Here is a 13,566-nt window from a genome sequence, read left to right as displayed (position 1 = left end):
AATTTTTGCAGCATCAATTCTTTCTTGCTGCTAGGCTCTAGGTTGAATTTGAGCCATATTGCTCATACCTACTCAGTCCTTTCAGATCTACACAAGTGCCTAGGGGTTGTTAATGGATGGCATTCATAGTTCTGTACCAATGTTACCATTGATACACTCACTACCAGAAGGAAGAAGAGAGGGAGGAAGGAGAGGAGTAATGATATAGAGGCAGTCTGAAGAAGCAGAGGAAGGACGAGGGAAGGAAATGTAGTGATGGGGGAGAAAGGGAGGATGAAGAAAGGTAGCAAAGTGTGTGTGGGGGGGGGGTTAGTTGGCAAGGAAACAGGCACAGTCTGTGTTCCTGCTTCACCACCTGGGCAGAGAAGACTGGCACAGCATCAGACATGGCCGTGGCCGCCTGGCACACTGCTGCCCTGGGGCTGGAACCCCTCCCCCATACCCAGCACAGCCTGGTACAGCCCAGCTACAGTATAGTCAAGCCCTTTCTTCTAACAAACAGCCTTTACTAAAGGCAATCCTAGTAAACGCACGGGAATCCCAAGTTCAAACAGTGGAACACAGGTGCTCATGTACTCTCACACACACGTTTGCGCGGGCACACACACGCACGCACACACTTATTGGCTACAACCCACCACACTTGTTAATTCACAATCCTGTACACTGAAATGAACAATGCATAAATACATCAGTAGGGTATCTCACTAAGAAACAAACATATAGGTCTAGGAATCATTTTATAGTTTGTACAATTGCATGGTCAGTTTTTTAATGTGCAATTACATTAAGAACATGTTTGAACTGTACACATTGATGGAGCAAACTAAAACAAAATATAGTAGAAAGGAGTCCACAGGGAAAGCAGTAATGATTGAAAGTATGGAAAGATGAGGAGCTACAAACCAACACTTCTCCTCTCCACCCCCAATCGTTGTGTGTGTGTGTATGCACATGTTTTAGTGTGTGTTTCTGTGTGTTTACGCACGGGCCTGTGTGTGTGTGTGTGTGTGTGTGCATGCATGCGTCAGTGTGTGTGTGTGTGTGTGTGTCTCAGTCCTGGTCAGAGAGCTCCAGGTCTTCCACCAAGTCCTCGTCTCCCTCTGCCAACTCTTTCAGAGCCACGCTAGACAGCTGCTTGGGTGCCTTGGAGGCTTTAGCCCCCTCTTCATCATCACCACCACCATCATCATCATCATCATCATCATCTATAGAGACAGGGGAAGGAAGAGCATGAAGGATGGATTCATTTAAAGGGGAAATCTGGGATTCAAACAACAATGCCAGTCAAAAAATGTGGGCCTATGTACCAATCTCTGATTGCCCCTTAAGTAGGAGTGATCAATGTCTGGAACACTGCAAGTTTGAATTATTTTTGTTTTCATACTGATGTTATACGATCATTTTAAACATGTAGAAAACTAATCACACCACAAGACCTCCCCAAGGCAATATCAGGCAGCAATGGATGCAAATTGCTTGGTCTGAAATATGATGGGGGTTAGTTCTGCCCAAAATGGGGTTGAGTGGAGAATATGGCAGGTTTCCTTATGATGGAATGAACAATATGTTGGAAGCTCCCCTCAGTTCAATTGGAAGGCTAGGTGGAGCCATCACCATTTTGATTACATCTCATCATATTCCCTACAGATCTGCCAATTCAAAAGTGGTAGGAGGCTGGTGTTAAATTCTGGACCAGGCATCTAATACTCACACTAGTGTGCAGACCTGAACCGAACCGTACTGTGTTGGCTTGCATGTTAAATTTTCACATTAGCCTTTCCAACCACGGTTCCAGAAACTACAGTGGATGCGTAACCAGGCCAGCCCAGTACAGCTCGGCTTGGTTGAGTTCAGTAGTGTGAAAAGCACATATTTGTCAGTCCACAAACCTGAGACACCATCATGTTCTTCCCCCACCCCCTCATCATCACTCAGGTCAGACAGCTCTTGAAGAAGATCAGCATCATCGTCATCATCGTCGTCAGATCCTCCCTTTTTGTCTGACAAGAAGAAAGAGAAATAGAATATGAAGTACCAGTGAATACTCATTAGCTTTGACTTGGTTTTACTCAGATCAGGGATTCCATAAGGAAAATGTGCCACCGGACATTTGACCAAAAACATTTCGATTTACCGGACCCATATGCACTGGGTGCGTAACCTGATTTGGTTGTACACCCACGATGATCAGAATGACAGAAATCACATTTAGAATATGGTTATTCATATTAACAGAACATGGAAGTCGAGGATTCAATGACGTGCGGTCCTTCCAACGTATTCTGATGGGCACTTTGAACATGTTAGAATAACTGTCCACATTTACTTTTTCTCAGACAACAAGACGAGTAATGAACAGCAGAATCGCTAGTCTTTATCAATCTACTAGAAAAGTTTAGGCTACCTATTCTATTGGTCAGTTGTCGAAAAAGAAATAGCCTATTCCAAACAGACTCTGGGACAGTTGTGGGACGATAGATCCCAAATTCATACAACCAATGGGCCTAGGCTACATTAAAAACATATATATATGTAAAAGAATGCAATGAATCTGATGCAACAGATCAGAACGTTTAGATAAAAAATGTTGATAAACTATTATTTCTTCACATTATAAGCGCAGAAATGCACATAAGGCAGTAGACTAAACACAAATGTTCGTTCCTTAATGCAATTAGTGGGAAAACGCCATTGTCAAAAAGGCATTGCACATGCGATTGGTTTCATGCGACATATGAAAATATACATTTTGAAAGACAGAAGATCTAATAGGCTACTTTGAAGCAAGGAAAGACATGCCTCATAATATGTATTAAAACATTCAGGTTTCAAACAATTAAGTGTGTTTTCAAAATGCATACTGCCTCCAGCTCATTGCAAAGTGGTGTGTAAAGCCTGCCTTCCCTTGCCATTTGAAGTCGCGTTCAAAACAACTGGGAACTCGGAAATCTCCGACTTCCGACTTCAGTGCGTTCAACAACTGGGGGGGACGGGGACTATCTCCGACTGGAAAAAATCGTTTTGAACGGTCATCCAACTCGGCATTCCAACTCGGTAACTCTGGCTTCTTTCTAGAGCTCCGACCAACCTACTTTTCTGAGTTCCCAGTTGTCTAGAAAGCACCACAAGATGCTGCAGCAGCAGCTCTGGTACTGTCTGACAGATTTTCCACTCAAAGGCTCTGTATCTGTACGCCAGGGATCATCAACTAGATTCAGCCGCGGGCCGATCTCTTCTTCAGCTGATGGTCGCGGGGCCAGAACATAATTAAAATAATTTGTAGATAGCAAACTGACCTCAAGAAGCCCAAACAGATAGTGTATAATGTTTGACTAAAACATAATAATTTCAAACCTTGCTTACATTTCTATACGATCACGTATCTCTCTATTATGCGTGGGAATACTTGGGAACAGATTTCTTGAATCAAAATCACATGGAGCTGATTTCCTGTTGTTTTTAGTCTATTATGTCCAACAATAAAATTAATTAAAATAAGAAAATTGCTCCGAAAACTTGGGGGGCCAAATAAAACCACTGCGGGCCACCAGTTGGGGAACCCTGCTGTACGCGTGTGATAAATAAGATACATAGTGAATATACTGTACACATGCGCCAATATAATTCCACTAAATTATGCAAATAAACCTATAGACCGATAAGTATGACCAGTGAAATGCATTTCCATCGACTGGTATTTCCATCAATGAAGAGGATAAAAAGCATTATATCGCAATGGGATTTTTGCTTCTTCTCCCGGACAATTGGCCGACACCAATTTTATTTAGCGCTTTTCTATTTATTTTATCAGACAAAAGCCGGCTATTACCGGCTACCAGAAACCCTGACTCAGATACACCATTTTGTAAAGATTGGTTGTAATATTATACACTTAGGTAGTGGAACACTTTAAGGCTGTACTAAAGGGATCATTCGGGATTTTGTCAATGCAGACATTTATCTACTTCCCCAGAGTCAGATGAACTCGTGGATACCATTTTTATGTATCTGCATCCAGTATGAAGGAAGGTAGTTTCGCGAGCCAATGCTAACTAGCGTTAGCACAATGACTGGAAGTTTATCATATCTACTTGAATGCTAGCAGTTACCAGACTTCCAGTCATTGTGCTTATGCTAATTAGCAATTGCGCTAACGCTAGTTAGCAACTTCATTCAAACTGCATAAAATGGTATCCACGAGTTCAACTTACTCTGCGGAAGTAGACAAAGGGCTTAATTGCCAAAATCCTGAAGCATCCTTTTAATAAAGCATCTCAGAGTATGAGTCCTTATATGTGATCAGTTTTCATTTTGGATCATAATTAATATGTTTACATGAACAGAGACCTGATCCTAGATCAGGCTCGCGTACTCTTGAGATGCTTTATGAATATGGGCCCAGAAATGTGTACATGCAGGCAGGTAGGTAGCATCTAACCACCTTGGAATTGCCTATTACCTGCATGGTGATGGAGCTGAGAATACATTACTCATGACAGTTTACCACAGCCAATTTCACACATCTTACACTCAGTCGCTGCCTAAATATATAAAATGGAGATAGCAGGCAGGCTTCACTTCAGACAGCTACAAATTCCTTCTGTAAAATGGGCGAGTCTATCCCGTATGTGTGTGTGTGTGTGTGTGTGTGTGTGTGTAGCAGAGGCCACTGCAGAGTGGTCCCTGAGCTTTAAAGTAGGGTTTGATGAGATGCTGGTAGCCAGGAGAGAGAGAGGCACAGACACTTCAATTGCCACACTATCCAACACTTACTACTAAGAGCGTATTGACCACACACACACACACACACAGATACACAGTGAGCTACCTAGAATGACCGATAAGAATGACCAGTCAAATGTATTTACATCAATTGGTATTTCCATCAATGAATAGGCTAAAAAGCATTATTTCGCAATGGCATTTTTTTATTCTTCTCCCAGACAATTTCCAGGCGGAAATTTTATTTATCTGCTTTATTATCGTCCAAAAGTCGGCTATTACGGGCTAACAGAAACCCTGACACACACACACACATCCTGACTGGGGTTGAGGTCGAAAATATACAGGTTAGGACAAAGTAATAATTCCATGCGGAAGCGTTCAAAAAGAAACAAAAATTAATGGGACCAGCGCCGTTGCTGATTCTACAGGATAAGGATTGAAAATGTGACCAGCAGTCTGGAAATAAATAAAGTGGATGTAGATAATTTAAAAAATGTTTAAATGAATAGAATGACAGGAAAAGTTATGCTATGTGTTTGCTGAACTTCACTACGATTGTGTTTATTTTCCACTTTGATGGCAAACTTTCTGTACTGCTAACATTCACTTCCAGTAATTTTCGTTCGCATTTCTGGTCCCATGGTTTAGAATTCTTCCGCATGTATGCAAAGAGTTATGGGATATTAGAATCCTCGTTTTAACCTGTATATTTGCGACCTAGACTGGGGTTGTGAGGGACAGCAGGATCTACATGCCCGTCTGCCCCCATACGACCTGGAGGACTTAACACCCCCACAATAACAACTAGACACATTCATAGAAACCAGTCTTCTTCTCCCCTCACACTTTCCTCCTCTCCACCACTGGGGCATCTCAGCAGACTTCAACCAACCACAGTTTAGTAAGCTGCCCAAAGGTTGGAAGGTTGTCAAGGGCTGGAGGGTGGGTTGGTTTGTGTATGCGGAGGAAATGCGGGGGCAGCCAGTTAAGCATTGTGAGCTGGAGGGAAGCAGAGGGGGAAGTACTGGGGAGCGGACACCTCTGGCTGTTCCAGTGGGCTGGTTTGAATTAGGAACCCCCACCGGGATCCATGCCTGTGCTTCCTGTGAGAGAACAACGGGACGGGCCGTTGGGGCGAGGTGGGCTGGTGGCTCGCCGGCAGCTGCCCGCCCATTTGCGGAGACTCTCCCTACAATGAGGACCAGATGAAAAAAAATCCCCTACCGCCCCCTCACTCTCTCCTTCCGACCTCTAAGGTTTTTTCCCTCCGTCGAGCGTGTCCAACTGTAAAGCTGTAAAAGAGGACTCCTGCCCTGCCCGTGTCCTGTGGATGACCCATAGCAGAGGTCCAGACACACAGGGCTTAAAGGAAGACAGGAGTGACAGCTGCACTCAGCTGAGGGGTGAGAAATATAGAAGGATAGGGAGAGAAAGAAATATAGGAGAAAGAAAGGGAGAGGGAAATATAGAAGGATAGAGAAAACAAAATATAGGAGAAAGGGAAACATAGGAGAGAGAGAAGTAGACTCAACTAATTGGACAGAGCATGTTTTGCTGGGAGAGCAGCATGGCTACAGTAAGGCCAGTTGTACATTCCCTCAGAATGAGCCAAATGTTCATCCCGGAAAGGGAAGAGGAGCTGTATCCTTGCCATAAAGGCGCTCAATAGTCTACTACAGTGTATGAGTGTGTGTTAGAGACTGTGCTTATGTGCTGTTGGCCAACAGTCTGTAGATCAGGGTTCCACAACTGGTATCAAAAAAAAAATGTAAAGGTTCAAAATGATTATGTTTTAGTCAAACATATCTGTTTGGGCCTGTTCCGGTTAATTTGCAGTCTACAAATTATTTGTAATTATGTTCCGGCCCACGGACCATCCGCTCAAGAAAAACATCGTACCATGGCTAAATCTGGTTGATGATCCCTGCTGTAGATGGTCTCTGTGCAACTCAATACAGCCTCCTAGTGGCCAAGACATGCATAGCATAGGACCTTCAAGCAGTCTTTATTTACTGGCCAGCTCTAACAGGAAATGTAGTCAGACAGTGCCTGCAGATCAAGAGATTTGTCAGGCAATTGGAATTGGAATTCAAATATAGCTAATTCTGAGACTTTGAGATCCCTGTGCAAGGCCTTGAGACAAAATTGCCGAACTGCGTTAACGCTGGTTCAGGGTCGTTATGGTCACGCTTTGGGAATTATTTTGCAGCAGGAAACCAAAATTACTGTTTCTTAATGGACAGGGACAAGTCATCCCTCCCCGTTTCGGAATGTTATCCTTCCAATGTAAATAGGGTTACCTTTGACTTTGAGTCCTCCGTCGTCGTCTGAGTCGCTGTCGGACTCAAAGAGATCCTTGAACTCCTTCTTGTCCACCGCTTTCTTCTCCTGAATCTTCCTGCGTTTGATCTCAGGGAGGTCCAAGTCTTCCATCTTAAATGAGAGAGGAAATGTTAATATGCAGTTCCATTTCAAAATATAGTGTTATGGAAAACCTATTGTCAAAACAGGTGATTTGGGACCATATGACAATGAGACCATTGCTCAAGATCTCAAGATTCAGAACATTCATCAAAGTCACTTACAAAACACTTTACAAACATTTAGGGTTAACACTCCCCAGACGGAAGCCTGGAGCCACATTGAGAGATCTTCTGTCAATTAAATTAGGCCTACATCTCAGTTTCTTTTCTAAAACCACTAACTGTAGAGAACTGACCCCATTGAAAAATCATCGAAAACTAATAAAAAAGGTCATATTCTTCAAAAATGTTTGCATGCAACCTTGAACATTTCCACCAATCTCCCACTGACAATGCATTATCTTACTCAAACCTTCCAAGTTACTTGTATCATTCGTAAAATAGGATGGAGACGTTTGTTGAATTTGGATGAATGCCCTGAAAATACTTTCATCTTTGAAGTCTAAAACAGTTGGTATGTGCGTCTGATAGTTACCCTCTCCTTCCCAGATATCTCCAGCTGGATCTCCTTCTCCCTTAGCTTCTTCCACTGGCTGTAGTACCTGGTGAGGGGCGTCCCCTCCTCCGCAGTCTGCTTCTCCCACTTCGCCTGCCCACCAGGCACACACAATCATGAAACACACTTGTTACATATCCACTCCGTATTTGTTTGTGTGTGTTATGGCTGGGAATTGCCAGGGACCTCACGATACGATATTATCACAATACTCAACGCGATATGTATTGCGATTCTCACGATTCTATGTGTATCGCATTGCGATGCTGCGATTTTATTGCAATTTGATATTCCAAACATATTGCTCACTTTATGTCTGCTGCAGAGAGACAAGAGAGCATGAGAAAACTAGTTTTGATCAGTCATGGAAATAAAGTCCTTAAAACTTGTTGGCTCACCATTTAAAAAGAAGATGGCGAACAAGCTATTGGATGAAAAATACAGGCGTTTTGGCGCAGGTACAGCCGACTAGCGCTAGCTAACACTACCTAGAAGAAACCTACTTGCATTTTATTTATGGTAATTTGAATGCACAGAGATATCGTGACGAGACCCTAAGGCCCATTGTCATGCCATTCATCCGCCGCCATTACCTCATTTTTCAGCATGATAATGTACGGCCCCATGTCGCAAGGATCTGAAGAAGAGTGGGACAACATTCCACAGGCCACAATCAACAGCCTGATCGACTCTATGCGTAGCGCTGCATGAGGCAAATGGTGGGCACATCAGATAGACTGGTCTTCTGATCCACGCCCCTACTTCTTATTTTTTTTAAGGTATATGTGACCAACATATGCATATCTGTATTCCAAGTCATATGAAATTCATAGATCAGGGCCTAATTTATTTATTTCAATTGACTGTAACTCTGTAAAATCTTTGAAATGGTTGCATGTTGCATTTATATTTTTGTTCAGTGTAGATTTCAAACATTATTTGCTATTGACAAGGGGAGAAACACAGAGAGAGACAGAGCGAGCGCGAGCGAGAGAAACAGAGAGAGAGAGAGACATAGCGAGAGAGAGACATAGCGAGACAGAGCGAGAGCGAGAGAGACAGAGCGAGAGCGAGAGAGACAGAGCGAGAGCGAGAGAGACAGAGCGAGAGCGAGAGAGACAGAGCGAGAGCGAGAGACAGAGCGAGAGAGAGAGAGCGAGAGAGACAGAGCGAGAGAGACAGAGCGAGAGCGAGAGAGACAGAGCGAGAGCGAGAGAGACAGAGCGAGAGCGAGAGAGACAGAGCGAGAGCGAGAGAGACAGAGCGAGAGCGAGAGAGACAGAGCGAGAGCGACAGAGCGAGAGCGACAGAGCGAGAGCGACAGAGCGAGAGAGACAGAGCGAGAGAGACAGAGCGAGAGAGACAGAGCGAGAGAGACAGAGCGAGAGAGACAGAGCGAGAGAGACAGAGCGAGAGCGAGAGAGTGAGAGACAGAGCGAGAGCGAGAGTGTGAGAGACAGAGCGAGACAGAGCGAGAGAGCGAGACAGAGCGAGAGAGAGACAGAGCGAGAGAGAGACAGAGCGAGAGAGAGACAGAGCGAGAGAGAGACAGAGCGAGAGAGAGACAGAGCGAGAGAGAGACAGAGCGAGAGAGAGACAGAGCGAGAGAGAGACAGAGCGAGAGAGAGACAGAGCGAGAGAGAGACAGAGCGAGAGAGAGACAGAGCGAGAGAGAGACAGAGCGAGAGAGAGACAGAGCGAGAGAGAGACAGAGCGAGAGAGAGACAGAGCGAGAAGAGAAGCTGAAAGAGGAGACTGGACGATCTACGCCAGCCCTTCCCCTAAAGGTCTTTGCTGATGGCATTGATCAGGCCCAATAGGATTATCTGACCTCCAAATCCAATAGACCGTATAGACCGCAGCTTCCTTCGTCGGTTAGCTAAACCTATTTACGACAATTTACAATGGCGGTTATTAGGCTGGGCCCCAGAACAAAGAGGAGAGGACAAGACATGAACAGAAAGACCCAGGGCTTTTGAAAACACTTAAAACCCAGACAAAACAATGCTATCGGATTAGGGTTGAGATTTAGGCTCCGCTGTTCTCTCACACCTAGCCTAACTACTCTAGAAGATGGCAAAAACATTTTGCTCAAAATTGTTAAGAAAGCATAGACCTACCAAGAAAAAAGCTATTTAGGCTTCAGCGGAGGCCCATTCAAATGTGATCTGCGTTTGGGTGTCTGGGGCCAGAGGGGAGTGATGGCCTTTCCACGGCAGCCGGAAAGGGGGCTGGCCTCTACCCGGCAACATGGTTGCCGTGCAGCATGGGGACGGATGCCATGGCGACAGGCTCCTCTGGGCTGGGAGCCGTGGCGACAGGCGCAGCCCCCGGTGCCAAGCTGTCTGTCTCAGTCTCTCGAAGCAAGCGCACACAAACACACTTCTTCAAGGCTAAACTACACACAGCGACATCCCCTCTTTAATTTCACTCTTAAATATTTATCACGCGTGTGGGGCGAGGCACTCAGCCAGGATTGGAGGTGCAAACCAATGCAGCCTGGGGAGTGTGTGTGTTTGGTGGGGCAGGTAGAGAGTGCATACGGTGAGAAGAAAACGCACACAGGAAATGGCACTTCTGCCCATGCATACACACACCTCCAACAATGTCCCCTCATTAAGGCAAGGGATGAGGGGGGGGGGGGGTGAGGCTGGTTCAAACCTATAAAGGAGGGTCTAATGACCACAGAGCCCTCCTCTAACGCCACAGTGTTCACCTAGGGATGTCTCCTCCAGCATCCTTCCCTCTGCTTCCTACTCAGGTTCACTGCAGCAGCCGCTAAGTGTGTAGCCTTGGCTCTTATCTCCTCCCTGTCTGTGTGTGTAACAGACACAGCCAGAGGAGGGGTCTAGGGGTTAAGGGTCAGGGGGAACATGATGGTTAAACGCTCTAGGCTGGTGGAGACCTTCACAGGCACTTCCTATGGGAGCTCGCCCAGGATGGTGTGTGTGTGTGTGTTTTGGGAACGGGGTGTACAGGGGGTTAAGAGGAGGTGGGAGTGCTCTAGGCAGTCGTTTGGAGTGCTCCCCAGCTGACACTGGTGTCTGTGTGTGCGTGTTTGAAACAATTAGTTGGAATGCAACAACCAACGCAACTCAAGAATCAACCGTTGAAGTTTAGCCTGCTGGCTACTGAAAAATCTCAAAATTAACATTGAATTTAATCATGAAATCTTATGTATGTACTGGGTGAATGTCTATATTTTTGGGGGAGCAGAGGCACTGATGGGAAAGAGAGGTGTGCGCGCGCATGTTGAAGAGGTGAAATGAGGGCTCTGGAACAGCAGCCCAGAAGACCTGGCACGGACAGGCTCAGTTGCTCACGGGCGGGCACACACACAGCCAAACTCACCACGGCGGACGCGTCGGCCACTCCAAAGGCGGCCCTCTGTCTACGGGCTGTGATGTGGCTGCTGTTCTCCTGTACCTTCTCCAGCAGCTGGCGGATCTGCTTGCAGTAATTGGCCACTTTGCATTCCTTCAGGAACGCTTTCAGCTGTGGCGCAGCGGAGAGGAGGGAAGAGGGAGGTAGAAAGGAGAGGGGGGGAAGAGAAAGAGTGAAAAACGCTATATAAAATCACCTAGTCTGGAATTGTCTTTCCCCTCTGGACTGTCGCTACTTTATGCCCAGCGCTCACGTGTGTGTGTGTGTGTGTGTGTGTGTGTGTGTGTGTGTGTGTGTGTAGCAACAGTAAAAACTGGAGTAGAAGAAGAGAAGTCATGCATTGTTTGCGTTGGCGAGGGCAGATTCTGACTTCGTTAGTCTTTCGGCATTACTTGTAGAGGAGCTCGCCTCCCACCCACTGCTGGCTGTCTCTGACAGGAAGTGGGCTCAGTGGTTGGTCGCCAGGGCCGTTAAAACAACAGCAAGCCGGTGGAGCCATTAAAGGTCAGCACAGACACACTTTACTCTTCATCCCCCTCTCTCTCACCCTCTTTTTCCATCTGGCCTACTCACCATAAGACCAAGTCAAGTTTCTTGCAGCCTTGTGTTTGCCGTAGAGGGGCTAGCAGCTAAGATAATTTTTTTACTTGATAGTCAACAACACCTCAAGATGTTTTAGTTAGTATGTTGAATAGCTGCCCATTTACCAAACGTGTAGAATAAAAAAAGCCAACCAAGACCGCATATTGATGTCTGAAACTCTGAATCAGTCCTTGATTAGGAGAAGATAATTAAAACTTGAAGTGTTTTTGCCTTCCAGGGCCAGTTGCCTTTCCCTGGCTTAGGTTATGGATATTATGCCATTGCATCAAATGGTGAAGAGGTTCCATTAGCTGACTAGGGGTGGAGAGAAGAGGAGGTGGTGGTATTACCTGGATGATGGTGGGCAGGGCCAGCTCTGGGAAGCCGATAGAGCAGGCCTGAGAGTGGAAGTACTCCAGGATCAGGTCATAGATCTGCTCTATCAGCCCATCCTGAAACACAAAAGTACACAATCAAAAAATAAAAGCTGAAATGACCACACACACACACAGTGATTTTCACATTAACATTCAAGATACTTTTGGGGCGAAAGGAGGGGAGTTAATGTGACGAGGGTTGCCAATCTGTGAGAATACACGTGCAAACATTGAGCTAGATTACAGTGACACCTCAGCGCACTAATACCACTCCTCATGTTAAGTCTCAAACACACACTTTACGGATCGCAGCTATTTATGTGAGTACAGCCATCAGTACAGACTGGATTTACCTGACATATCCGATTATCTCGAAGCGGTCACCTGCTGTCTGCCACCTGGTGCTGCCAACGTGTGGCATCCCCCAGGGCTCTGTACTAACCCCGGTGGATATTCGACTGGCCACACACCAACACTTAACCCCTGACCCTCAGTTAAGATAACATTACCACCAGCTCATCCAAAGACATGGTCCTTTATTCCTAATTATTTGGCATGGGTCCGCCAACCCGGCAGCAATAACATTGAATGCTACAGAAGCAAAGCAACAGAGGGTATGAGAGAATGCTCTACCCATTTCAGTTCTTTTATGGCAATAACGCTAATTTCTGTACTGTGGCGCAGTGGTCTAAGGCACTGCATCGCAGTGCTAGCTGTGTCACTAGAGATCCTGGTTCGAATCCAGGCTCTGTCGTAGCCGGCCGCGACCGGGAGACCCATGGGGCGGCGTACAATTGGCTCAGCGTCGTCCAGGGTAGGGGAGGGAATGACCGGCAGGGATGTAGCTCAGTTGGTAGAGCATGGCGTTTGCAACGCCAGGGTTGTGGGTTCGATTCCCATGGGGGGCCAGTATAAAAAATGATGTATGCACTCACTAACTGTAAGTCGCTCTGGATAAGAGCGTCTGCTAAATGACTAAAATGTAAATGTAATACAGCCTACTGTAGTCAGACTCTCTCTACTTGGTCTAATGGTCAGATAGGTATTCATTTAGCCATGTCTGGCAGTAGCAAGGGTGAGTCACCAGGCACTGACTGCATGGTAGAAGCAATTGGTGGAGCCGGTGGCATTGGTTGCCCCTGGCAACAGCACCGAAGCCAGTCCTGACCAGCGGAGTGCAAGGGATAATCCCAGAGGGCCGTGTGGCAATCCTCTTGGCAATCCTCTTGGCTTGGTTAGAGCCCCTTACGTTGGCTTTTGCAGGCTGCCCTCAATCCCCTTATGCACACAGGGAGGGCAACACTCAGTGTCAGGGAGGAGTGTGAAAAAACATGAACTAGTAGGGCCTAAGCCATGGAGTTGGTCAGCTGCTCTTGTTGCCATGCGTTAGAATGCCATCGTTATTCTATTAAAGTGACACAGACAATAGGTTGAGTAGTGCACCGTAATCTAATCTGGTACGTTTCCCAATATATTTGTTTTATTTGAGGGAGGGTGGAATTGCATAATGGCCATT

General features: G+C 45.9%; 1 protein-coding gene across 1 annotated transcript in view; it reads right to left on the bottom strand.

Annotated features, from left to right (window-relative positions):
- Nucleotides 1–723: 723 nt before the first annotated feature.
- Nucleotides 724–13,566, bottom strand: part of LOC121538297 (nucleolar complex protein 2 homolog) — a 33,076-nt gene continuing 20,233 nt past the window's right edge. Inside the window, exons 14-19 of the mRNA XM_041846171.2 lie at nt 12,024–12,125; nt 11,059–11,202; nt 7,687–7,800; nt 7,029–7,161; nt 1,893–2,003; nt 724–1,208 (exon numbers count right to left, since the gene is read on the bottom strand). Coding sequence (XP_041702105.2) covers nt 1,054–1,208; nt 1,893–2,003; nt 7,029–7,161; nt 7,687–7,800; nt 11,059–11,202; nt 12,024–12,125 — 759 coding nt within the window. The 3' untranslated portion in view covers nt 724–1,053. The remainder of the gene's footprint in view (nt 1,209–1,892; nt 2,004–7,028; nt 7,162–7,686; nt 7,801–11,058; nt 11,203–12,023; nt 12,126–13,566) is intronic.

This window comes from Coregonus clupeaformis, chromosome 24 (assembly GCF_020615455.1).
Source record: "Coregonus clupeaformis isolate EN_2021a chromosome 24, ASM2061545v1, whole genome shotgun sequence".
NCBI lineage: Eukaryota > Metazoa > Chordata > Actinopteri > Salmoniformes > Salmonidae > Coregonus > Coregonus clupeaformis.
This window is presented reverse-complemented; position numbering and strand designations above follow the sequence as displayed.